Source organism: Cololabis saira, chromosome 5 (assembly GCF_033807715.1).
Source record: "Cololabis saira isolate AMF1-May2022 chromosome 5, fColSai1.1, whole genome shotgun sequence".
In the NCBI taxonomy this organism is placed as follows: Eukaryota; Metazoa; Chordata; class Actinopteri; order Beloniformes; family Belonidae; genus Cololabis; species Cololabis saira.
Genome location: NC_084591.1, coordinates 9217200 through 9243376, shown reverse-complemented (window position 1 = coordinate 9243376; position 26177 = coordinate 9217200). Strand labels below are relative to the sequence as shown.

General features: G+C 41.3%; 1 protein-coding gene across 1 annotated transcript in view; it reads right to left on the bottom strand.

The window, feature by feature from the left end:
* The window catches only part of LOC133444833 (leucine-rich repeat serine/threonine-protein kinase 2-like), a 75544-nt gene that overhangs the window by 9440 nt on the left and 39927 nt on the right, over positions 1-26177 (bottom strand). The window contains exons 29-46 of the mRNA XM_061722734.1: positions 24318-24538; positions 21848-21975; positions 20211-20429; positions 19371-19581; positions 18981-19069; positions 17549-17736; positions 16002-16156; positions 15165-15311; positions 12444-12635; positions 11399-11545; positions 11203-11315; positions 8893-9083; positions 7355-7515; positions 6006-6176; positions 5021-5121; positions 4324-4539; positions 2566-2759; positions 551-623 (exon numbers count right to left, since the gene is read on the bottom strand). Coding sequence (XP_061578718.1) covers positions 551-623; positions 2566-2759; positions 4324-4539; positions 5021-5121; positions 6006-6176; positions 7355-7515; positions 8893-9083; positions 11203-11315; positions 11399-11545; positions 12444-12635; positions 15165-15311; positions 16002-16156; positions 17549-17736; positions 18981-19069; positions 19371-19581; positions 20211-20429; positions 21848-21975; positions 24318-24538 — 2917 coding nt within the window. The remainder of the gene's footprint in view (positions 1-550; positions 624-2565; positions 2760-4323; positions 4540-5020; positions 5122-6005; positions 6177-7354; positions 7516-8892; positions 9084-11202; positions 11316-11398; positions 11546-12443; positions 12636-15164; positions 15312-16001; positions 16157-17548; positions 17737-18980; positions 19070-19370; positions 19582-20210; positions 20430-21847; positions 21976-24317; positions 24539-26177) is intronic.

The window sequence follows — 26177 nt, the reverse complement described above, 5'->3', positions numbered from 1 at the left end:
ATGGAACCCACTTCCCAAACTATTTAAACTATTAACATAAATAATTCAAATTGGTAGTAAAGAAACATCTCTTGAATAGATACATATAAAACCTATTTAATTAGTATTGAATAAATAAATAAATAATGTATATAGTATATGGGTATGTGTGCATATATATATATATATGTATGTATATATATATATATATATATATATATATATATATATATATAGATAGAGAGATATATATAGAGATATATAATATAAATAAGAATATTTATCAAAAATGGTTATTGGTGGAAACTATGATAACTATACATTGTTTGAATGTCTTGATGTTATAACATGTATTGTTTTTATTTATATCTAAATGTTAAATGGAATGACTTTTTAATTTTTCTTTATTTTCTGTTTTTCCTTTCTTATTTTTATATGCTACCTATTTAGGTTTGCTTTAAATTTTTTGTTGTCGTGTACTGTGTATTATGTGTCGGACCCCAGGAAGAATAAATGCAGTTTTGCTGTAGCTAATGGGGATCCAAATAAAACTATAAACTCTAAAACCTACCATCAGCACCGCGTCCTCGTAGACGCTCAGCGCCCCGTCGGCCGTCCCCACCAGCAGGTAGCTCCGTCTCTGGCTGCAGAATCACACAAAACAGCCTTTCAGCTCAAAGATGGAGAGATTTATCCTCTGATTTAGTCTGTAAAGGTGACCACACTGTTTAAACGATGATACTGGTATGTGATGAGTTTCCTCATATCCATTATGAAGTCTTGTATTTCTTTTCCTGCCGCCTCCTGATTGGACGATGGTGATCAGGTGGGAGGGGCTTAGCGAGCCGCCAGAGGCGTGGCCTCTTTTTTTGTTGATGAGCTGCAGTTAAGCATGGCGTCTATGAACCTGGATCCACCGGCTGAACCTCATTTACCTGGTGAGGTGCGTTTCCTCGCTTGGATTCGGATTTTAAGGACCCGTTTTTTTCTTTTTAGGGACTTTTGTCTATTTTCAGAATGATTTTTTTTATTTTTTAAAGACTGTTTTTTCTTTAAAATGAGACTTTTTCTTTTTTAATGGACTTTATTTTTCTTTTTATGGAACTTTCTTTATTTTTTTGGAAATTTTTTTTTATTTTTTAGGGACATTTTTACTTTTTAGGGATGTTTTTTTGTTCTTTGAGACATTTATCTTCTTTTTAGGGACTTTTTTCTTATTCGGGACAAACTCCTTTTTCTGTTTTAAAAAACTGTTTTTTTCCTTTTTACAAACTGTTTTTCCTTCTTTTTAGAGAATTTCTTCTTTTTTTTAGGGAACTTTTTATTTTTATTTTTACAAAAAAAAAATGTTTCTTTCTAGGGACATTTTTATTTTTTTAGAGACTTTTACTTTCTTCTTAGGGACTTTTTCTTTTTTTTACCTATTTTCTTTTTAGGGAACTTTTTACTCTTTTTGAGGGATTTTTTTTTTTTATTTTTTCTTCAAAAGGGGACTTTTTCTTTTTTATGGACTTCCTCCACTACTCTAAATTCGGTCATATCCCTATACAAACAAGCTCTCAAAATCCTGGATAAAAAAAATCAAGATCCTTCCATCATTGCACAATTCTCAATAAATATAGGCTTCTGAGATGTACAAAATCTGTCACAGCTTATCTCCGCCGCCACTCTGTAGCCTTATGAAGTTTAGAACACCCACAACAAGTGTCACCAGAGCGGCTGCTAGAGGTGATTGTGAGATCCCATTCAGGAAAACTGTATTTGGTCAATCAGTTTTTACCTACAGGGCAGCTAATGAGTGGAATACAATCCCTCAAAACATAAGAGAGTCCATCTCATACAGCTCATTTAAAAAATATTTTAAGAAATGGCTAATCGACAGCCAAATTTGTCAACACTAGTCCCTGATTTATCTGTAGTGCAGGGTCTATATGCTTGTGGCTGGTGTGAAATGTATTGTTTGTTTATGAATACTGGCCTTGTTTGGTTGGGGGATGTAGATACATTCCTGTGTTGCTGAGTGTGTGTGTGGGAGGGGAGGAGGAGTTATGTGTAATGTTGCTTTCTAAATCTATGACATGTATCTATGACATGTTTTTGTTTTTACTGTCATTTTTTTGCTTTTACTACTACGCCTTGTGTTCCTTCTGACAGGGGGACTGCCAATGGAAATTAGCCTTTTGGCTACAATTGGGTGCATTTAAATTTTTATTTAAATGTTCATTAATGTACATTGATGATAACAAATAAAAATAAAATGAAAAAAATGAAATGTCTATTTTTTTTATGGAACTTTTTTATTTTTTTAGAGACGTTTTTTTATTTTTTTTAGGGACATTTATTTTCCTTTTTAGGAAGTTTTTTCTTATTAGGGACCTTTTTTTCTTTTAACAAAAAAACAGTTTTTCTTTCTTTTTAGAGACTTTCTTTTTAGGGAACTTTTTTTTCTCTTTAGGGACTTCCAACTCTTTTTTTTACTGAACTTTTTTTTATTTTTTAGGGACAGTTTTTTTCTTTTAAGGTAACGTTTTCTTTTTTTATGGATCTTTTCTTTCTTCTTTCTTTCTTCCGGCGGCGGAGCCTCACCTGCTGCGAGGGAAGGTGTGGAAGAAGAGCGAGGTGACGGCGTCGCTGACGCTCTGCAGCCGGTGCCGGGTGGACAGATCCCTGGTGCTGATGACCAGCAGCGAGCCGGACTGGGTTCCCGCCACCAGCCAATCACAGGCCTCGGTGGGGACCTGGAAGGTGGCGAGGCAGAGCACGGGGCTGGTGTCCACTTCCTGTCGGGAGGAGGAGGAGGAGGGTTGTGAGTTTGGGTCCCGGGAAGGTCAGAGGTCCCGACTAGAGAGCTGCATTGGGATCGGGATGTAGTCTAGCGACAAGGTGGAAATCAATGACGTGGAAAAGAACCTCAAACAAGGTCTTTACAAAACAAAGACAAAGCAAGGCCAGTCAGATATTTGGAGAAACTTTGTTTAGTGTCTGTGGAGCATCTTGGAAGAGAGACGAGGGATTGGGACCTCAGTCGGTCAGCAACATTCTCTTCCTCCACAACAATGTAATGGCCACGTGATTAATTTGTTAAATTAATTCATTTCATTCGTTAACTTTGTTTATTTTATGTTATTTATTAGTATTATTTGAGCCACTCACAGCTACTCTCGTTGCTATAACCTCAATCACATAATTGATGCTGTGCGTAAGGCGAAAAAGCTTGTGTGATGATGACAATGATGAACTTGCATCTAACTTTCAGTCAGGTGACTATGAACTGTCAATTATCCATCAAGCTGCACAATGATCATGTTAACTAGTGCTGTCCCGATCGATCGGGCCCGATCACGGCATTTTCAAAACATCAGTATCGGCCAAAAAAGTATCGGGACATACCTAGTTATTAATGTTTTTAATATATTTTAAATCGTTTTATATATCATTGCATTTAATGTCACTTCTGGCCGACGAAGTAAGCGAAACTAACATGGTTTACATGTTTGACTGGATGTCATTCAACTACCTCTTTTGAAGTTAAATTTATTTATTTTTGTTATTGCACCATTCTGCACTTTTTGTTTTAGTTTACAATTTCATGTTTTTACATTTTGTGGCACCAGTGCTGATAAGCTTTGTTGAAATATATGTCCATGTTGTTCTCCAATGGACAATAAAAGAAACTTGGGATAATTTGAGTTTTAGTCCTCTTTCACTTTTCTTTTTTTCTTTTTTTTTAATTAATTGCCAACATGTATCTGATCAGGAAAAAGTAAATAAAATAAAAAAAATAAAATTGGGATCGGCAAATACTCAAACTAAAGTGATCGGGATCGGATCGGGAGCTAAAGAATACTGATCGGGACAACCCTAATGTTAACAAGAAATAAGATAGATTTGTCTAGGACATTTCTCTTGCGAGACAGCAGAAGACACAAAATGAATGCATCTCTATTATTGTGCGGGCATGAATTCTCAGAGTTTTGTGGATGTGGACGAGAGTGGATGTAAACACTGCGGAAACGGGCGGGAATGGTCGGAAATAACAGTAATTTAATGGCACTATCACGTGCTGTAACAATGCACCTTCCAACAATGATCATGTCTACCTCATTCTGCTGCACCTTTCAGTTTTTCAATAGTATATATGTTAATAAGTGCCACATCTGTTTAGTTACTGCTTGCTATTTTTTAAATCTGGGTACAGTGAGCGAAATTACCAGAATCAAATTCAAGTTCAAACTAATAAAAGCCAATAAAATCTGATTCTGATTCTGAGATTCAGCGGGAGCGGGATGAAGAAAACAGTCCCGCTATAGCGGCTCTAGTCCCGACCCGGGTTGGTGTTCGTACCCGTGTGGTGACGGCGCTGCAGTCCGGGTCGACCGCCGCCACGAAGCCCCTCCTCTGGGTCCTGCTGCCCCCGCCCAGCCAGGCGGCGTGGCCGTTGCCGGGGGCAACGCCGGCCCCGGCGGAGCCGGCCGCGATGCACTCGGCGCTGAAGAGCCGCGGCAGCTCCAGCTGCCTCAGCAGACACAACATCTCCCCCGAGTTCAGACGCTCAAACACCTGCAGGGGGAGAGGGTCGTCATGACGACGGCTCTGAGGGGCGGGGCGTCGTTATGACGAGGCTGTCCCCATCCATCCATCATCCATCCATCCATCCATCCATCCACCATCCATCCATCATCCATCCATCCATCCATCCATCCACCATCCATCCATCATCCATCCATCCATCATCCATCCATCATCCATCCATCCATCATCCATCATCCATCCATCCATCCATCATCCATCATCATCCATCCATCCATCATCCATCCATCCATCCATCCATCCATCCCTCCCTCCCTCCCTCCCTCCCTCCCTCCCTCCATCCATCCCTCCCTCCCTCCCTCCCTCCCTCCCTCCCTCCCTCCCTCCCTCCCTCCCTCCCTCCCTCCCTCCCTCCCTCCCTCCATCCATCCATCCCTCCCTCCCTCCCTCCCTCCCTCCCTCCCTCCCTCCCTCCCTCCCTCCATCCATCCATCCATCCATCCATCCTCACCTGAGCAGAACTGGGTCTGTCATGAGGACTTTCCCTCAGACATTCCTTCATCAGAGTCTGGAATCCCGGCCAGGCAGAGCAGCCGTAGTGCTTCACCGGATCTGCAGGAGGACGGACACGTTTGACCTGGTGCTCAGGAACCGGACCAGAACCGGTTCAGCAACAGAACTGACTGACCGAGTCCGACCCGGTTGGATCTCATTGAGTACGTTTACATGGGAAGTTTAATTCCTCTTTAATTCAAAATGAAAGTTAAATCCGATTTAAAATTTGTAAAAATTACCATGTAAACACCTTATTCCGAATTAAAATGGTAATTCCGAATTAAACTTAATTCCGAAGTAAGTGGCTGGTTTATTCCGATTTTAAATCCGAATAGAATAATTCCAGATCATGTTTACACTCATTCCGCTTTAAATTAATTCCTGTCTTTCTTTCTGCTCGTTCCCTCGTCCGTCTGTCTCCATGACACTTTTATTCCGCGCTGGGCTTGTTTTTGAAACAAAGTTTCAAGATGGCAGCACGCAGTAAATATGGTCAAGAGCAGAGACGATTTATTTAATAAATAGCTTGGAGGACCTGGAAATAATTAAAAGAACAGATGGCAGGAAACATCAAAATTGAGAGCTTTTCAAAGTTGTAGCGGCTAAGTTTGTTTTTGTTCCGGTAGACGTAACTTCCGCTCCGCCCCCTATCCAATCAGAACCTTCCCAACCCCCAGACCTTAAGAGGAATTGGATAAAGCCGATCAAACGTGTTTTCCATGTAAACCTCAATTCGGAATTACTATTTCCACGTAAACTCGAAGGAAAATTATTTAATTCGGAATAATGAATTCCGAATTAAAAAACATCATGTAACCGTGGCCATTCAGACACATTGCAGCTTTTGTTAAATTGACATTTCATGTGTTTTTGTTGCGCCGCACGACCGTGAGCATGCAACCCGGGTCGCGGTTCTGGTGGTTCTGGCGGGTCACGGTTACCTGGCAGCTTCCCCTGCACGGCGATCTCGTCGAACTCGCTGGGGAACTTCATGCCGTCGGAGATCCGCTCGCCGCCCGTCAGCAGGTCGTACAGCAGCAGGCCCAGCGAGAACACGTCGGCCTGCTGGTCGTAGATCACGTTACCGCGGGCCACTTCTGGGGCCCGGAACCCTGCCGGGACACAGAACTGGGTCACAATACCGGGGTCACACGGGTCACTCCTAGTCCTGCTCAGATACTGGAAACCCATCGGACCTGGTGCTCATGGGAAATCCACTATGTCCTCAGTCTGTTTTCTATTATTTGTATTTAGTTGTAATTCTGCGGCTTCCTCTCACGTGAGGTTCCACAGGGTTCCGTACCGGGCCCCCTTCTCTTCTAGGTTTCTAGGTCTATGTGCTTCCTCCTGGATCCAAACTCTATATCATTTTATTAAATTCTAATGATAAAATTGGACTTTGATGGCACCCCCCGTTTATTTATTCACTCACTGAGGCAAATATGAGCCTTCGGTTGTAATTTTATGCAGCTTTCAACGTTATGAAACAAAATAGATGCTATAACTTTCAAATAACTACCGAGTATGAAGCTTGAAGAGAAGTTGCTGAAGTTTTTCTTTGTAAAGTCTCTTTTTGCCGTCGGTTTTCTTTTTCCGGTGGCTCAGAATCTGCTACGTCTTTTTTTAATACGATCCATCATCATCTACTTCTTCTTTTCTTTTTCTTCTTTGTATTACTGTGCTTATCGTCTTCTTCCTTGTTTTTTTTATTTAACATTATTGCAATTTCAAGCGGTAACTTTAACTTTGTAAGTTAATGAGCGTTCCCTCAACAGCTTTCTGCAAATATTTCATAATAAAAGCATTTCAAAGAACTGAAGGGGCTAAACGGTAGACCAGTGATTCTCAACTGCGGCTTCGCTGACCCCTAGTGGCCTATGGTGTAACTGCAAGGGGTCCGTGAATCTGTGATAATAAAATATTTATCTTTTAAAAAGATTCTCTGACATTTATAGAAGTAAATTATTATTTTATTCAAACATGACCAAGACCTTTATCCACCTAAACTACAGAGGGTAACATGACCCTCTTTTACTCTTTACAAGTGTAATTCATTGTATTTTAATGAGAAATCTTGCACCCGCCTGCATTGTTGAAGTTACTGCACGACACAGTTAATACCAACGCAACGCGATCTGCAATCTTTTTCAAATTAAGAGCCCCCCATTTCAGAATATCAGTCACTTTTGAACGGTCCCTGTTGGCCCCGCCCCTCTGCGACCCGGCTTCGGTGGGTTCGCCCCCCTGTTCCTCCGCAACCGGCGGTACCTGAGCCCAGGTGAGTACTGACCCGGCGTGCCCTCGGAGCTGCGGACCCCCATGCTGCAGCAGTACTGCGCGATGCCGTAGTCCGTGATCTTGGCGATGACCTCGGCGTCCGTCTTCAGGTTGAACAGCAGCACGTTGTGCGGCTTCAGGTCCCGGTAGATGATCATGGCCGAGTGCAGGTACCTGAGCAGACACGGCAACTTTAATCACCTGCAGTGATCGGCTCCAGTTATGACCCGGTGTTCTATTGATTTTTGCTACCCTATCAAAAGATGCTACCTAATGGTTTTCTACCTTTTGTAGAGCTACAATTTTACTGTGTTTTACTCCCTAACCCACTTCCTTTTCCCCCAAGTGGTCCTTGTCGCTTGCCAGGCCGTTATTGTAAATAAGAATGTTCTTAATGACCTGCCTGGTTGAATAAAGGCAAAAATAAATGAATAAATGAATATAAAAAAAAAGCGGTAGAATTGTTTTTTTTTCTCTTTATCGTATAATGTTCACAAAGTGTAATGCAATTCATGTCATTGGTAGTGTATTTTGAAGGATCAAATACTCCCATATTATCCATTTTAAATCAATATTTCAGGGGTAGCATAATTTGATAGTCCAGTAGCATCCTATCAAATTATGCTCCCGTCACCTAATGCATTTAGGTAAGATACTAATCACCTCACTGCCACTGCAGGATGAATGTCAGCATACTTTTGTAATCACTATTTTTGGAATAATAATACGTATAGAATAATAAGAAATAAAAGTAAAGGCACAAAAACAAACAAATTGTCTCAATTTCTTGTTTCAAAAAACATTTAAACAGTAGATGAACAGAGTACGGAAGCGTAGTGCTGCCACCCCAGAAAAAGAAAAAAATATCAGTATCACGTTATAACGTGAATAGTTTGTATATTGTAATAACGTGATAATTTATTGTTCTAACAATAAACTTTTCACGTTATAACGTGTTTCTGTGAAAGGAATCAGTTTATGGAACAATCTGAATAAAGAAAACAAAGAATCCAAATCAAACATTACATTCAAAAGAACAATTAAAGCCTGTATGTTAAGTAAATATAATGAAATGTTAGTTAAGTTTGATTGACATACCCATGGACGGCGGTAATTTTATTTTATTTTAGTTCTTTATTCACTTAGTTGTTGTTTTTTTTTTCTTAATTTTTAATTTATGATATTTGTGAAGTTATTTCTTGGAAAAAGGGGCAGATCAGATAAGATTGTTCTTCTTTCTTTCTTTCCCTTTTCATTCACAATTTAAGAACATTTGTATTTGTATTGAATTGTTTTATTTTTTTGAATGAAATAAAGAATAAAATGAAAATGAATGAAATGAAATTATATTGATATATTTTTCTTTTTCTGCGGTGGCAGCCCTTTGCAACAAAATCTAACATCACAATATTTTTCAGCGTGGATTGAAGGGATGCAAGAAATGATGGGCAATCAAACTTTGAAAATCGACTGTGCGCAGAACCACAAAGTAGCAGTTCTGGACGGGTGGCATGGATGGACAGAACAGCGTCGGCCCGGTTCCGGTCCCACCTGAGTCCGTCGGCCACCTGCAGGGCGATCCGGTGCTGCAGCTTCTGGTTCAGGCTCCCGTTCTCGTGCTCGAACAGCGAGTCCAGCGAGCCGCGCAGCGCCAGCTCCATCACCAGCACCTGCGGAGCCGAGCCGGCCGCCAGCAGCCCCACCAGGCTGGGGTGGCGGAGGCGGCCCAGCACCGCCAGCTCCTGCCGGGCCGGAGGGGGAGAGGTTAAGCCCAGTTCAGTTTTAGTTTTAGTCTGGTCTTTGGGTCCAGCTATTATTTCAGTTTTTATTAGTTTTAGTCACGTTCATTCTCCTTTCAGTCGTGTCAAGTTTTAGTCGACTAAAAGTCTGAGCATTTTAGTCTTATTTTAATCAGAAATGTCCAGGACCATTTTAGTCTAGTTTTAGTCAAACATTGTATTTAGCCAAACCCTTTTTACAATTCAAACAAGGTTATCTTATTATTATATTATTGTTACCTTACAGACTCAAAAATACATTCATTCCAAATACAGAAGACTCTAATTTGAGTTTACAACATATTCATTTTTCTGCATTTCTCCCCATCTTTTTCTTTTCGACGACACATTGGGTTTTCTTTTCCACGTCTATGTAGGAAAGTGTATCCAAAGATCTAAAGACTGAACTGGTTTAAAGACTAAACCAGAGGAAACTACTGAAAGCATGGACATTAAAGATCTTTGCTAGAACATTTTGTCTCGTTTTGATCAACGAAAATGAAGACACGTTTTAGCAGAGTTTTTATTTTGTAATCTACATTTTAGTCTCGTTTTTATTCCTCTATGATATTGCATTATATATTTAATTATCATTATCGTCACATGACCATCATTTTTGTTGCATCTTGTCTCGTTTTTCCTCAGGTGATAAAGGTTCGTTGACGAGGATATTTAGTCATAATTTTCGTTGACGAAAGCAACTTTAGCTTTAACACAATGCCAAGAGGGAAAGAGATCAGCAACATCAGCAACGGTCTTAGAGACGCAACTGCTGCTACACGACGATCTGGAAACGGTTGTTTTGCAGTTCAATGATGTGAAACGATTTAAAACAGCCGTCAGTCTTCCGCTGCGGTCTGGGACCTGGACACGGAGACAAATACGAGGACGTCTGGCAGCTAAACTTGGTCATGTGACCGGACGATGATGACTTTTAATGTGCATTTAGACCCAAAACAATCAAACAAAAGCAGGATTAGGGTACCAGGGGCTAGGGATGGGCGATATTTTACCGTTCACGATAAACAGTCAAAAAAATTCCCCACGATAAGAATTTGTATCTCGCGGTAAAAACGATAAATTCCTGTTGATGACGTTTTTGCGTAAAGCTGATTTATGGAAGGAAGGAAGGAAGGAAGGAAGGAAGGAAGGAAGGAAGGAAGGAAGGAAGGAAGGAAGGAGGGAAGGAAGGAAGGAAGGAAGAAAGAAAGAAATGAGCCAGAAAAAAAGAAAGAAAGAAAGAAAGAAAGAAAGAAAGAAAGAAAGAAAGAAATGAGCCAGAAAAAAAGAAAGAAAGAAAGAAAGAAAGAAAGAAATGAGCCAGAAAAAAAGAAAGAAAGAAAGAAAGAAAGAAAGAAAGAAAGAAAGAAAGAAAGAGAGAAAGAAAGAAAGAAAGAAATGAGCCAGAAAAAAAGAAAGAAAGAAATGAGCTAGAAAAAAAGAAAGAAAGAAAGAAAGAAAGAAAGAAAGAAAGAAAGAAAGAAAGAAAGAAAGAAAGAAAGAAAGAAAGAAAGAGAGAAAGAAAGAAAGAAAGAAATGAGCCAGAAAAAAAGAAAGAAAGAAATGAGCTAGAAAAAAAGAAAGAAAGAAAGAAAGAAAGAAAGAAAGAAAGAAAGAAAGAAAGAGAGAAAGAAAGAAAGAAAGAAATGAGCCAGAAAAAAAGAAAGAAAGAAATGAGCTAGAAAAAAAGAAAGAAAGAAAGAAAGAAAGAAAGAAAGAAAGAAAGAAAGAAAGAAAGAAAGAAAGAAAGAAAGAAAGAAAGAAAGAAAGAAAGAAAGAAAGAAAGAAAGAAAGGAGGATAAATTCCCGTTGATGACGTTTTTGTGTAACAAACATGGTGGATCTGAGAGCGAGATAGATTTATAGTTATAGTTTTTTATCGTCATTTTTATCGTTATCGGGATAAATGCCAGAAATTATCGTGATACATTTTTTAGTCCATACCGCCCAGCCCTACCAGGAGTACCAGGGGCACCAGGAGTACCAGGAGTACCAGGGGCACCAGGGGCACCAGTCTGGGCACCAGGAGTACCAGGGGCACCAGTCTGGGTACGGGGCCGCCCAGGACACGGGGGACCGGTACCTGTCTGAGGAGCCGGTGGATGTACAGCTCGGACGCGTGCTTGTTGAATATCTTCACGGCGACGTCCTCGTTCTTGTAGACGCCGCGGTAAACCGTCCCGAAGCCTCCGTCCCCTGGAAGACATCAGTTATGTTCAGGAGCCAAACTTAACCCCCCCCCCCCCCCCGGTTCACCTCAGTTAACAGTAAAGCCGTACCGAGCCGGTTCTCCTGCGTCAGCTCCACGTGAAGCTCCTCGCTGTCCAGCATCGTCCCGGCCGGCTGGTCGCTCAGAACCAGGTCCGGGGCGATCTGGGCGATGGGGAGGGTGCAGCGCGGATCCTCGGGGTGCCCCAGCAGGAAGTCTGGGACGAGCATCGCGGAAGGTTAATGATCTATGGAGATCTATGTGGATCTACGGGATCTACGGGATCTACAGAGATTTACAGAGGTTTGCGAAGATCTACAGATATTTACGGGGATCTACGGAGATCTACAGGAATATAAGGAGATTTATGGAGATCTACGGGGATCTGATGAGATCTACTGATCTATGCGGGAATCTACAGAGATTTATGGGGATCTCAGGAGATCTATGTGATCTACTGAAATCTACGAAGATTAACAAAGATCTACGAGAATCTACGGAGATTTACAGGGATCTACGGAGATTTATGGAGATCTAAAGAGATCTACGGGGATCTACAAGGATCTACGGAGATCTATGAGATCAACCGAAATCTATGGGGATCTACAGAGATCTATGGGGATCTACTGAGATTTATGGGGATCTACTGAGATTTATGGAGCTATACAGAGATTTACAGGGATCTAAGAAGATTTATGGAGATCTGCTGGGATATACAGGGATCTACGGAGATTTACGGGGATCTAAAGAGAACTATGGGGATCTAAAGAGATCTACGGGATCTAAAGAGATATACCAGGATCTACAATGATCTACGGAGATTCACAGGGATCTACGGGGATCTATGAGATCTGCTGGGATATACAGGGATCTACAGAGATTTATGGGGATCTATGAGATCTACTAAAATCTACAGCGATTAACAGAGATCCACGGAGATCTATAGAGACCTACGGGGATCTACAGAGATCTGCAAAAATCTGCGGGAATCTACCGAGATCTAAGGGGATCCACAGAGATCTACGGATATTTACTAAAATCTACGCCGATGAACAGAGATGGACAGAAATGTACGGAGATCTACTGGGATCTACGTGAATCTACAGAGATCGTACCGTTATCTGCGTAGTTGAAGAGGTCCTCCAGCAGAATCCTGCTCCAGTCCTGTCCGTCCTCAAAGCTGTACAGCGCCCACTTCTTCAGCAGCGCCTCCCCGTTGCCGTGCACGTCGGTGTTGAGCAGACCCGGGAACCATTCCTCCAGCACGGAGTCGATGTGGTCCACCACCTGCCCCAGCAGGACCCGGCCTGGCGGTCCAGACACCAACCACAACTGACATTTCCATGTACGCCACAGCTAACCAGCACGTTAAAACTAATTTAATTAGGCCTGTGTTGAAAAAATCGATTTCCCAATTCTAAATCGATTCTCATATTAATTCCTAAAAATCGATTCATATGTCTAAAGATCGATTTTTTTAATTTTATTTTTAATTTTATTTTACTTATTTATGCATTTTTTTTTTTCATCATTACATTACAACTTTTGGTTATTTATTTGTTTATCCCAAAAAAAGGAATGTTTTGTTGGACACGAGAATAACTGGTGCCATGTTTTTGCCTTTAAATATGTTTAAAGGTATGAAAACATTAAAGTGTTAGGTTATAACTGCATAAATTGTCTATATTTCATTACTTTATATACTGTCTTGGGGTTATATTTGCAAAAAATGCTAAAAACCAAATGCTCAAAAATTAAAAACCAAAATAGATCGAAAATGGAACAAATAAAAACGGAATGTGGGAAAAAATAAAACCGATTTCATCGTCTCTGTTTCCTCCCTGGATCTGTTTGGTAATTCTGCCCCACATGATGTTTCTGAAAGCAGTTCTATCAGCATTCTGGGAGCTGATTGGTCCTTACAGCATCATTAGCTGCAATACTTGCTGTTTAATCTCAATATAATTACTAGTAGTAATATTTTGCATAACTACAGTCATATAATTCATGCAACAGCTCAAAAAACAGTTTTAATAACACTAACCCAAATCAATATCGGAATCAAATCGAATCGGATCGAATCAAATCTTGATAATCGATTCTGAATCTTAAGAATCGGAATCGAATCGATTCTTGACATTTGAATCGATCCCCAGCCCTAAATTTAATTACAAAATGATCAAACCTGTGAGACTTAACACGACGCAGCTTTACTCCAGAAAGGGAGCTGGAACTCTCATGAACCCGCCCCGAGAACCCTTGCCAAGGTAACAAACAGCAACCATCTTTTTAAATATAATAAAACCACCCTTAAAGAGTTAAATTGTGCCGTAGCTAATTGTGTTTTTAGCTGATATTAGTTCATCTATCTTTTTATTTTGTTTTCCTGCAGGACCACAATGACGTTTCGGATGCTAGTGACCAAAAGTCGGCCGCTACTCCTGGACAGATCCTAAGATCTTTGTACTCTCACTTACGGCTAAGGCCCTTCGTTTCTTCTTGAGATGTTTTGCTGCCATTAAAATGTTTACTTACTTTCAGCATTTGATGTTTTATGTGTGAATAAAATAACCGCTGATGCTTAATCCACTTTGCAGGAAATGATCCTGAACGATTTATCGTATTTGCGATAATATCGCGATATAAAATGCGATTTTGAAATCGCAATGTGAGCGATTATAACTGTCCCACTTTGAATCGGCGCACTGAAGTTAGTTTCTGAATCAGTGCAACACCCAAGAACCGTTCCAGAGCATTTTAAACCAGAACCAGACCTTAGACCAGAACCAGTCCAGAAGCTACAAGACTTAAACTGCTAAAACCAGGAATAAAAGTTCAATTTATTTTATTATTCGATTTGTGAAACTCTTCAAATATTAAAATTGAACCGCGTTTTCAATATGAAATATTTTATAAAATATTTTACAAATATTGTATATTCTAATTACTACTACTAGAGTATTAGGGCCAGGCAGGAGAAAAACAAAAATAATATTTTAGAGGAGGAACTTTTTTTTTCCTTCATGCACTTCGAGAAAAAAGTCGAAATGTTGAGAGAAAAGTCGGGGCGCTCGGTGACGCAGTGGGTTAAGCAAGCGGCTCATATACTGAGGCTACAGTCCCTCCTGCAGTGGTTGCAGGTTCGAATCCCGGCCTGCGCACCTTTGCTGCACGTCATCCCCATTCTCTCTCTCTACCCCCTCCTGTCTGCAACTTGAATAAAGGAACACTAAAGCCACAAAAAATCTTTAAAAAAAAAAAGTCGAAATGTCGAGAATAATGTTGAAGTACAATTTCGATAAAAAAGTCGAAATGTTGAGAAAAAAGGCGAATTGTCTTTACGATATTGATTTGAAACACGTATCACACATATGCAGTTGCATAACTTCAGAAACGTACTCTAAACGTTACACTCCAAGGATGTAAGTTAGTTAGTTAGTTAGTTACGGCTGCTGCTGCATAGCTGTCAGTCGCTCTGCTAACTGGATTTGATGGGCCAGAGGAGACATTTCCACTTTATTCACGAAATTGGATTTCAACTTTATTCTCGAAAATTCGACTTTATTCATGAAATTTCAACTTTTTTCTCGATTATTGTATTTCAACATTAATCTCGACATTTCGACTTTTTTCTCAAAATTTTATTTCAACATTAATCTCGCCCTCTCAAATATGTTTTCTCCTGCATGGTTCTAATACTCTACTACATGGTTCTAGTTTACTGACTAGAGATAAAAACAAATATTATAAATGATAGACTAAATCATCCATTAGGTTTTATTGAAAAATAAGAATAAATTGCAGAATAAATCCCAACATCGGGGGGGGTGAAATACCTTTGCGTGAGGAAGGGACGGTGATCCTGACGAAGCTGGAGGGGCTCCCCTCCTCGGCGGCGGCCTCCACTAGGCAGTACGCCTCGGGGGACCAGCTCAGGTAGATGCCCCTCCTCCAGTAGATCCGGTTGGGTCGGAGGACTTTCTCTGGGGGGGGACAGGGGTGAGACGGGTTTTCACCATGGATGTATTATTTAACCTGGATACCGGACAGGAAAATGGCCGCCGTTCATTTCAATGGAAGTTGCTCGCCTGGCGCATACGCCGAAAAAGTTCCTGACTTCCGGGTTTACTTCCGCATACAGCGGCCCATAGAGCATGCAGATTTGAGTCACCTCCCATGATGCCCCGGGGCAATGAGAACGAGTATTAATATAATATGTATTAATATAATATATTAATTAATGTATATTATTACATGTATATTATTACATATATATTTTATGTATTAATATAATATAATTATATAATATGTATTAATATAATACATCCATGGAGTGCACGGACACAGCCGTGACGTCACGCCCAGAAAGAGACTTTTCTTTGACTTTTTTGGCCGTTATAAAACATTTCTGACGGATATAAAGTCCATGACTTAAAAATATAGAATACAAAGATTAGTAATTGCCGGTGATTACAGCTGGAGGTTCCTGTGAACAGTTTTAGAGGCTTCTCTTTTACTATTGCGGTCTATGGGAAAAAAGCTTTTTGGGCCCCATGGGATTTTTTGTTGCAGTACCGCGGCTGGCCACTGGAAAAAATCGGCGTGCCTGCTGAGTGCGAGACCGGGGGCCTGGTTTTAATGACCGCCATCCCCCTCTAAGTCGTCCAACTCACCTCTCCCGTAGAGCAGGTAGGACGACACCTCCAGCAGGCGGCCGATCTGCCGGGACCAGAAGTCCATGGGGAAGTAGGGCATCTCGTAGAGTCGCACCGTCACCTCCGAGGTCTCACAGTGGGGCAGCTCGATGACCGGCCTGTGTTTGGACAGACTGGGGGGGGGGGTTAGCAGTGTTGTGCTAGTGTGTGTTAAAAAACGCCCCATTGCCCCTCTAGCCTTCATTTCAGCAGGTACTGTATGGATTTGCATTGTGCATCGTGCTTCTTCACTTCCTGTGTCAATAACGTTGGTCGCTTAGCAACAAGCTGAGAACGGCCAATGAGCTTCAGCAGCAGGTCAAGAAGGGGAACTTTGATGAATCGTTCATTACAGTCTCAGATATAATCCATGGTGGCATGTCGGTTTATAAGAATCTGTTTGCCCAGAAGAAAAAAAGAGCGACAACAACGACCCATAACTATTTTCTTCTCTCGAAAAACCCCGCTGCACCGCGGCTTTAGAAGAAAAAGATGCTACAGAGCGGAGTCAGGATGCAGCGGCTCAGAAGAGCAGTGGAATACGTGTGAGGCGGTGCTGATCTCCGCCATTTGAAGCCTTGTATAAAATAAAAAGGTTCATACTTCGCGCATTTCACTTATCACAGGTTCTTTTTGAAATGTAACCCCCACGAAAAAACAAGGGATTACTGTAATGACAATATCTCCACGTTGCCAGACTCTCCTTGCTCTCTTGGCTCGACATGACCATCATGTTTTTGAATGCACACCCACTACGTTTCCTCCGGTCTCTGCATGTGGGGAAAAAAAGCTTCACTGTAGCCAGAAATAACGGAGTAACGCACCGTTTGGTAACAGTAATTGAATTACTGAATTTAAAAAGTAATGCGTTAGAGCAGGGGTCGTCAACCCGCGGCTCTAGAGCCGCATGCAACTCTTTAGCGTCGCCATAGTGGCTACATGGAGCTTTTTCACAAATGTTTTTTCTTTTTTTCCTTTTTTTTTCTTCTTTCTCTTTTTTCTTCTCTTTTTTTCTTCTTTTTTTTCCTTTTTTTCCTCTTTTCTTCTTCTTTTTCCTTTCCTTTTTAATCTCGACATTTCAACTTTTTTCTCGACATTTCAACTTTTTTCTCAACATTTCGACTTTTTTCTCGAGATTTTGACTTTTTTCTCGACATTTTGACTTTTTTCTCGACATTTCGACTTTTTTCTCGACATTTTGACTTTTTTCTCAAAGTGCATAATCAAAAAAAAAATCTCCCCCCAGTTCTAACTAATATAGATACATGCAGCATGTGTTGCCTTCATTCTAAGGCTTATACAAGACTTTTCATTTTTTGCGGCTCCAGACATATTTGTTTTTTGTGTTTTTGGCTCTTTCAACATTTTGGGTTTGCCGACCCCTGCGTTAGAGTATTAGTTACTGCCAAAACTAACGGCGTTACTGTAACGCGTTACTAAATAACGCGTTAGTCCCAACACTGTTGGTTAGAGCAGACCGGACCTCCGGGGGGGGGGCCGTCTCGGGGGTCCGGGTCCAAACCTACCTGCTGGGGACCAGCAGCTGGTCCTCGCCGAAGGGAAGAGCGATCTGGAACTTCTCCAGGAGCTTGAAGAACTGCACCAGGTGGCTCCTGGGAAAACAGCGGGTTTCGGACAGGAAGCGCTCCACGACGGAGCGCTGGACGACTCCGCAGGGCTGCTCCGGGAGGCCGCAGCCCCTGAACGCCAGCTTCTGCAGAGACGGACATGTGACCGACCGAAGTCATATGAATAAGTAAATAAAACATATTTCAAATAAGAGCTTTCAGCTCCAAACATCAGCTCAACACAATGCAAAGAGAGAAAAAACATAAGCAGGGGTCTTTGGGCACACCAAACCCAGGAATGGGATGAACGATTAATCGCATTTGCGATAATATCGCGATATTACATCACGGTATAAAATCGTGATATAAAATCGCGATTTTAAAATTGCCACGTGAGCGTTTAAAGGGGTAATTTCCTTTGTTTTATTTATCGATGGTCCCAAGAGAACCAGGAGGGTCTCCCCAACAGCCAGGGAACTTAAGAAGTTTCTAGGAGCTACACTTCAGGCCTCAGTGCCTTTACCCAACAGGTTAGGTGCTCCAGTTAACGACGGCGCGATAAGGAAGCAAGAAAACATGTTGCTCAGGGGTCAAAACAGACCAGAGAAGGTCCTTCATGCACCGATCTCGTCTGTGATTTCAGCCCAAGAATCATCTTAATCTCCAAAATGTATTAAAATGTCTTCAAGTCATATTTCAATTCAAAGCTTTCAGGTTTAAACATCAGCTCAACACAATAAAAAGAGAGAAAAACATAAGCAGGGGTCTTTGGGCCCACCAAACCTGGGAATCGGCTGAACGTTTAATCGCATTTTCAATAATATCGCAATATTATATCACAATATAAAAATCGCGATATGATATCACAGTATAATAGCGCGATATTTTATCACAATATAAAATCGCGATTTTGAAATAGCAATGTGAGCATTTAAACGGGTCATTTCATTTGTTTTATTTATTGATGGTCCCAAGAGATCCTAGGAGCTGTGATCTAGCTGTGATTTAAATCCAAGAATCCTCTTAGTCTCCGAAATGTATTAAAATGTCTTCAAGTCATATGAATAAGTAAATACACTTAATTTCAATTCAAAGCTTTCAGGTTTAAACATCAGCTCAACACAATGCAAAGAGAGAAAAACGCTGCCCGCCAAACCTGGGAATGGGCTGAATCGCATTTGCAATAATATCGCGATATAAAATCGCGATTTTGAATTCGCAATTTCGGGCGATTATTTTGGTCATTTCTAAGGGTTTGTTTTATTTATCAATGTTCCCAAGAGATCCTGGGAGGTCTCCCCAACACCCAGGGAACCTGAGAAGGCACCATGAGCTACATATCCATGTTAGATGGACTAAACAGGAAGTAAACACCGTGAACGCCGGTTACCTGAGTGAGGATGCTGCACAGCCACTGAGGATCAATAAAGTACAGCTCCTGCAGCTGAAGAGCAGGATCAGCAAAGTGCAACAAAATCCCTGGAAGGACAAAGAAAACAACATTATTGATCCCTGAGGTCGCTCTGAGTTATGAAGTAGATCCCTTAACTTTCTGTTAAAAATCCTCCTACAATCATCAGAAGCTTTACGTTTCTGCAAAAAGACATCCTGGATTTATCGATGCATGGATGAGTGGGTTGATTGATGGATGGATGGATGGATGGATGGATGGATGGATGGATGGATGGAGATGGATGGATGGATGGATGGATGGATGGATGGAGATGGATGGATGGATGGATGGATGGATGGATGGATGGATGGATGGATGGACACCTACCCGCCTCACTGAGGAAGTGCACGGCGTGCGGCAGCTCCGTCTCCTCCAGCGGCAGCTGCGACTCCTGGATCAGCTGCAGCAGCTGCTGCTGCCGCAGGACCGGGAACTCCGGGGACACCCGGGACACCCGGGTCCTCTCCTGCAGGAGTCTCCGCTCCAGCTCCACGTAGCTGTCCGGGACCAGCTGGCCCATCACGGGCTGGCCCTGGATCTGGGGACAGGGACACGGGGACGTGAGGGGGACGGGGACCAGACAGAGACAGAGACACAGACCAGACGGAGAGAGACCAGATGGAGAGAGAGACCAGACGGAGACGGAGACGTGATGGAGACCAGACGACCATACGGAGACAGAGATGTGATGGAGATGGAGACCAGACAGAGACGTAGGGCTGGGCGATTTTGGACAAAAATAAAATCCAGATTTTTTTTCTCTGAAAACCCGATTTTCGATTTCGATTTTTTTTGGTAAAACTACAAAAGACAATGGAATAAATTGTTTCAAATATTTTATCTTTATTTTTAAAGAAAAATAGCAAACAAATTTCCCTATTGAGAATGAAGTGCAATTGAAAGATACTGTAAATCCTCCTTGAGTTTAGTAAAGTGAAACAAAGATGACTAGACGGGCTCTGTCTGTAATGCAGCCAGCTGCAAAAAAGGAAAATCGATGATTTTCCTTTTTTTAACATCGATTGTGATTAATAAATCCGATTTAGATTTAAAATCGATTATTCGCACAGCCCTACAGAGACGTAATGGAGACAAGACAGAGACGTGACGAGGACCAGACAGATACCAGACGGAGACCAGACGGTTTAGACCCCTCCCCCCCGTCACCTTGAACCCCTCCACCTCGCGGGCGACGGCCTTGCGCAGCTTGGAGATAGAGTCGGAGTCCTCGCAGAAGGACACCATGTGGTAGTCCCGGATGGCGGGGAAGCCCTGGTGGCTGAGCAGCTCCTCGCGGATCTTCCCCAGACACTCCTGGACCTGCAGGTCCCCGCTCACGTCCGTGTGCGTCCCCACCAGGATGACGGGGGACGCCGGCGCCACGGCCTGAGACACGGGGGGGACGGGGGTCAAACAAAAACTGGACCGGGAACCAGGGGACATCAGCGGCAGCTAGGGCTGCAGCTAACGACTATTTTAATAGTCGACTAGTCACCGACTATTGAAACGATTAGTCGACTAATAGGATAGTTAGTCATTTTTTTAAATTTAGTATGAGGTTGCTTTAATTATGTGGCAAATCATAATAAACACCAGAAAGATGGTACTAGAGCCCTGATATAGTGGGACTGTTTCCTTCATCCTGATATAGCGGTAGGGATGGGCGGTATGGACTAAAATATTTATCACGATCATTTCTGGCATTTATCCCGATAACGATAAAAAAAATACCAATTCAACTCCATCTTTGTAACTATAAATCTATCACCACATTCATTCTTTGGAGCCCCCAAAACACTGCTCTAAAAGAATACTAAATGCTACTAAACTACACCTATTATTACACCACTCTGGTGGACACCTCAGCAGCAGCTGTTATATATAATAATATGTCATATATATATATATATATATATATATATATATATATATATATATATATATATATATAGGCTTTACACAAAAACGTCTTCAACGGGAATTTATCGTTTTTACCGCAAGATGACTAATTCCTACCGTGGGGAATTTTTCTGACGGTATATCGTGAACGGTAAAATATCGCCCATTCCTATATAGCGGGACTGTTTTCTTCATCCCGCATCCGCAAAACTCTTGAGAATTCATGCCCGCACGGCGCACAATAATAGAGATGCATTGATTTAGTGTCTTCTCCCGTCCCGCAAGAGAAATGTCCAGACAAATCTATCTGATTTAATGTTAACATGATCATTGTGGAGTTTGATGGATGATTGACAGTTCACAGGCACCTGACTGAAAATTAGATGCAAATCCATCATTGTCATCACACAAGCTTTTTCGCCTTTCGTGCAGCATCATTTATGATTGAGGTTTTAGCAACGATAGTAGCTGAGAGTGGCTCAAATAATACTAACATGAAATAAACAAAGTTAACGAATGAAACAAATGAATTTAACAAATGAAAATAGGCTTAATATCTTACCAAGGCGAGTCCGTTTCGTTCAAAACTCCGACGTGCTTTCTCTTCAAATGCATTACCGACGTGCTCCCGTGAAAAGCAACGTCGGCTTTGCAAACCTTGCAAGTCATTGTTTTATTCGCTGTATCGAGGCTAAAATGCTCCCAAACCTTTGAAGTTTTATTACCCGCAGCTGCTGAGACGCTATCGCGCATGCGCGACTCTCTGCAGAGATTGTATTGAAGTGAGACGCCTCACTCCGTTGGAAAAACACAATTGTCGACAATGGAATTCATTGTCGACAATTTAGATTATTGATTTTTGTCGACAACGTGGACGAATCGTTGCAGCCCTAGCGGCGGCTCACCTTGATGTTGAAGAGCCAGGGTTTGAGGGCGTCCACCTGTCCCGCGCCTCTGCTCAGGTCGTAGACCACCAGGTACAGGGCCCGGGACGTCAGGAAGTGGGGGTGGGACCCGCTGAACTCCTCGCCACCTGGGGGGACAAAGACACCGCTGAGGCCGGGACCGAACCACCGACGGGATGGAGACAAGACGGAGACGGAGACCAGATGGAGACAAGTCGGGGACGTGATGGACACAAGATGGAGATGTGATGGAAACCAGACGAAGACCAGACAGAGACATGATGGAGACGTGACGGAGACCAGACGGTAGGGCTGAACGATTTTTGAAAATAATCTAATTGCGATTTTTTTCCTCAATATTGTGATTGCGATTTAATATGTGATTATTTTTTCAACGTCCTGTTCTCATGTATTTTTCAACTACACAAGCAATAAAATAAATAAAAAAGCAATAATAAAATTTACCTCTCTAACCCTTGTGCTGTCTTTGGGTCAAGGGAGAGTGAAGGGAGAAAAGAAGGAAGGAATGAAGGGAGAAAAGATGGAAGGAAGGAAAGAAGGAAGTAAGTAAGAAAGGCGAAAAGAAGGAAGGAAGTAGGAAAGGGAGTAAGGGAGGGAGAAAAGATGGAAGGAAGGAAACAAGGAAGTAAGGAAGAAAGAAGGAAAGAAGTAGGAAAGGGAGTAAGGAAGGGAGAAAAGATGGAAGGAAGGGTGAAAAGAAGGAAGGAAGGGAGAAAATAAGCGAGAAAAGGAAAGAAGAGAGGGAGGGAGGAATGGAGAAAAGGAAAGAAAGAAGGGAGGGAAGAAGGAAGGAATGGAGAAAATAAGGAAAGAAGGAATGAAAAGCAAAGAAGGTAATAAAGGAACAAATGATGGAAGGGAGGTAGGAAGAAAAAGGAGTAAATGAGGGTAAAAAAGGAGGAAAAGAAAAAAGGAAGAAGGAAGCAGAGAGCATGGCAGGAGGAAAGAAGGATAGAAGAATTGGGTCATTTTGACCCATAGACAGCACGAGGGTTAACACGTCTACACACGAGTGTTATGGGTCGTTCTCTAAACCCAATCACACGACATCAAACCGGGTTAAACTTTAGCCAAAACGAGGCGTAGTTTAATAGAAAAACACAGAAAAACTCCCACAGGGAACAAAAAAACCTTCCTCACAGGAAACTCAGAACTTCTTCACAAATAACTCAAAAATCACGGAGAGAAAAAAACCCACCAGCAAACTAACAAACAAACCTACAAAGCTCAGAGTTAACAAAACGAACCAGCAATGAACAACTGGCAGCCCCGCTGTTTCACCTCCTGATGAGCTGACGGGCTGAAGGTGGTTTAAGGCTGATTTATGGTTCCGTGTTACACCAACGCAGAGCCCATGCCGTCGGGTACGCAGTACGGTGCGCGTCGATTTAACGCGGAACCATAAATCAGGCTTCACAGCGCGACTCCACTGTCCGCCGGTGCGCGCCCGGCTCGTGCTTGTCGCAGCACGCAGCTCCTCGCCACGCCGACTCCGCGCTCATATATTTAATACATTTATAAAGCCGATATATTTATAAAGCCCCGCCTGACCGAGCTCTAACACTGAGGCCAAGATACAGTAGGTTTTCACTGTTGACTTTTTTCCCCTGCCGGCAACGTGACCAGATCACGTGACTGGTCAAATCGCAGCCTTTGCGGTAGGGCTGGGCGATATATCGAGATATTTTCAAACGAGATATGGTACGAGACAATATCGTTTATATCGATTTGAAAAAAAATATATATATATATATTATTTTTTTTTTTTTAATGATTTTGATATAGTTTATTTTGTGACAAATTGACTTGAATGTTGTATTTGAGATTTGCACAAATGTTTTGTTATTTGCACAACTGTCAACCTCAGTGGAAAAGTCTGCCTGTTACTGTCTACACTGTATTAATTGCACAGTGTATTTTAATTTAATTGTTATGCAGGAAAGGGATATTTGTTTTATTTTATTCAAGAAGCATTTTTATTCTATATATGCAGGCAGTTTGTTTTTATTTCATTTGTTTTATACATTTTGATATTGTGCAGACCTCTGTTAATAAAGGAACCTGTGTGACATTTGGCACGAGGCTTTGTATTAAAACTGACAGTTTTTTTAAGGGTTTGCCTCAGAAAAAAATGAAGCTAACAGAGATGCTATGCTATAATGCTTTGGGGGAAACTCCAATTATGGCACAGAAAAAATATTGAAATATATCGAGTATCGCCATTCAGCTAGAAAATATCGAGATATGACTTTTGGTCCATATCGCCCAGCCCTACTTTGCGGTTAGAAAATCTTGTTTTATCCCATCGCGATATTATCGCAAATGCAATTAATCGTTCAGCCCTACCAGACAGAGACGTGATGGAGACCAGACGGAGACAGAAACCAGACAGAGACCAGACGGAGACGTGATGGAGACACTCCAGCGTCCTCCAGCCGTCCTACTGTACCTGAGAAGTCCCAGACGTTCAGCACCATCTTCTTGCGGTCCCAGATGAGCGTCCAGTCCAGGACGTCGATGCCGACGGCGCTGGGACCGGCGGACGCCGGGCTGCGCTTGGTCTTCATCAGCTGCTGGATCAGCGCCGTCTTGCCGCTGCCCGGGTTCCCCACCACGATGAGCTTCATGCGGTGGTACGGAACCGCCTTCTTCAGCCGCTGCTGCAGGAACCTGGGGCCAGATTCACAAAACATTCTTAAGAAAAAAAAAAAAGAAAAAAAAAAAAGTAATTTTTTTTTCAAGTTCAGTCTTAAGAAGAAAAAAGGGAAGAAGTCATATTCTCCAAAAAAGTTCTAAGTATTTTCTCAACTATCTTCTTAAGTTTCTTCTTAAGAAAAAACTTAAGAATAAAATTGTATTCTTGAAATAAAAAGTTCTCAAACTTGTTCTTGACTTTTTTCTTAACTTTAAGACAACCTTGACCTGTCTTGAAATTTCTTCTGTGAAAAGGTAATAATAATAATAATAATAATAATAATAATAATAATAATAATAATAATAATAATAATAATAATAATAATAATAATCCTCTAATATCACCTTTTTCAACACATTTTAGACAAGTTTAGACTAGTAGGTCATAGTTTGAGGATATACTTTGTAATTATTTACACAAAGAGCCTGTTAACTGTTTGTTAGCATGTTAGTTAATTATTATTAATTTTCCCCAATAGTAATTTTTCCACCATAACCTTGAAAACTTCCTGCATCTCTTTTTCTCCTTCTCCATGTTTAGTGAGAGACTGACGGTTAAGACCCAAACTACCTGTATAAATGTTGTTTGTTGGCGCGTGCAATGCAATGACATATTTTAAGAAGTTCTTAAGTAGGAAAAATAAGAAATTCGTAAGAAATGACAGTTCTTAAGATGGTTCTTAAGAAAATATTGAGGAATTGCTCTTAAGAACTTTCTTATGAACTTCTTAATTTTAGATCTTAAGACATTTCTTAAGATTGTTCTTAAGAACATATTAGTGAATCTGGCCCCTGGACGCCGGGATGGACGGCGACACCACACTTGCCCAGCTGTTCTGTTCCGACACGGAAGAAGATTTCCAGGGATTCGGGACTGAACTGGAAAAGTTCCCCTCCGCGTTTGTTTTGGGAGTGAACGAAGTATTCAGAAAGCTGTTTTTTATTTTGTTAATAAACTTTGACTTGGACAGGACTGTCTCAGAAAATTTAAATATTGTGATAAAGTCCTTTATTTTCTGTAATGCAAAAATGTCATATATTCTGGATTCATTACAAATCAACTGAAATATTGCAAGCCTTTTATTATTTTAATATTGCTGATCATGGTTTACAGTCTAAGAAAACTCAATAGCCCCATCTCAAAAAATTTGAATATTCTGGGAATCTTAATCTTAAACTGTAAGCCATAATCAGCAATATTAAAATAATAAAAGGCTTGCAATATTTCAGTTGATTTGTAATGAATCCAGAATGTATGACATTTTTGTTTTTTTAATTGCATTACAGAAAATATTCAATTCAATTCAATTTTATTTATATAGCGTCTAATACAACAGATATTGTCTCTAGACGCTTTCCAGAGAACCAGAACATGAACATAAACATAAACCCCCGAGCAATTATTACATAAACAATGGCAGGTAAAAACTCCCATAGTGGGAGAAAAACCTTAAGCCAAACAGTGGCAAGAAAAACTCCCCTTTAGGAGGAAGAAACCTTGAGCAGGACCAGGCTCATAAGGGGGGACCCTCCTGCCGCCTAAAATAAAGAACTTTATCACAATATTAAAATTTTCTGAGAGAGTCCTGTATTTATTATTTCAGGTTGAAGATTT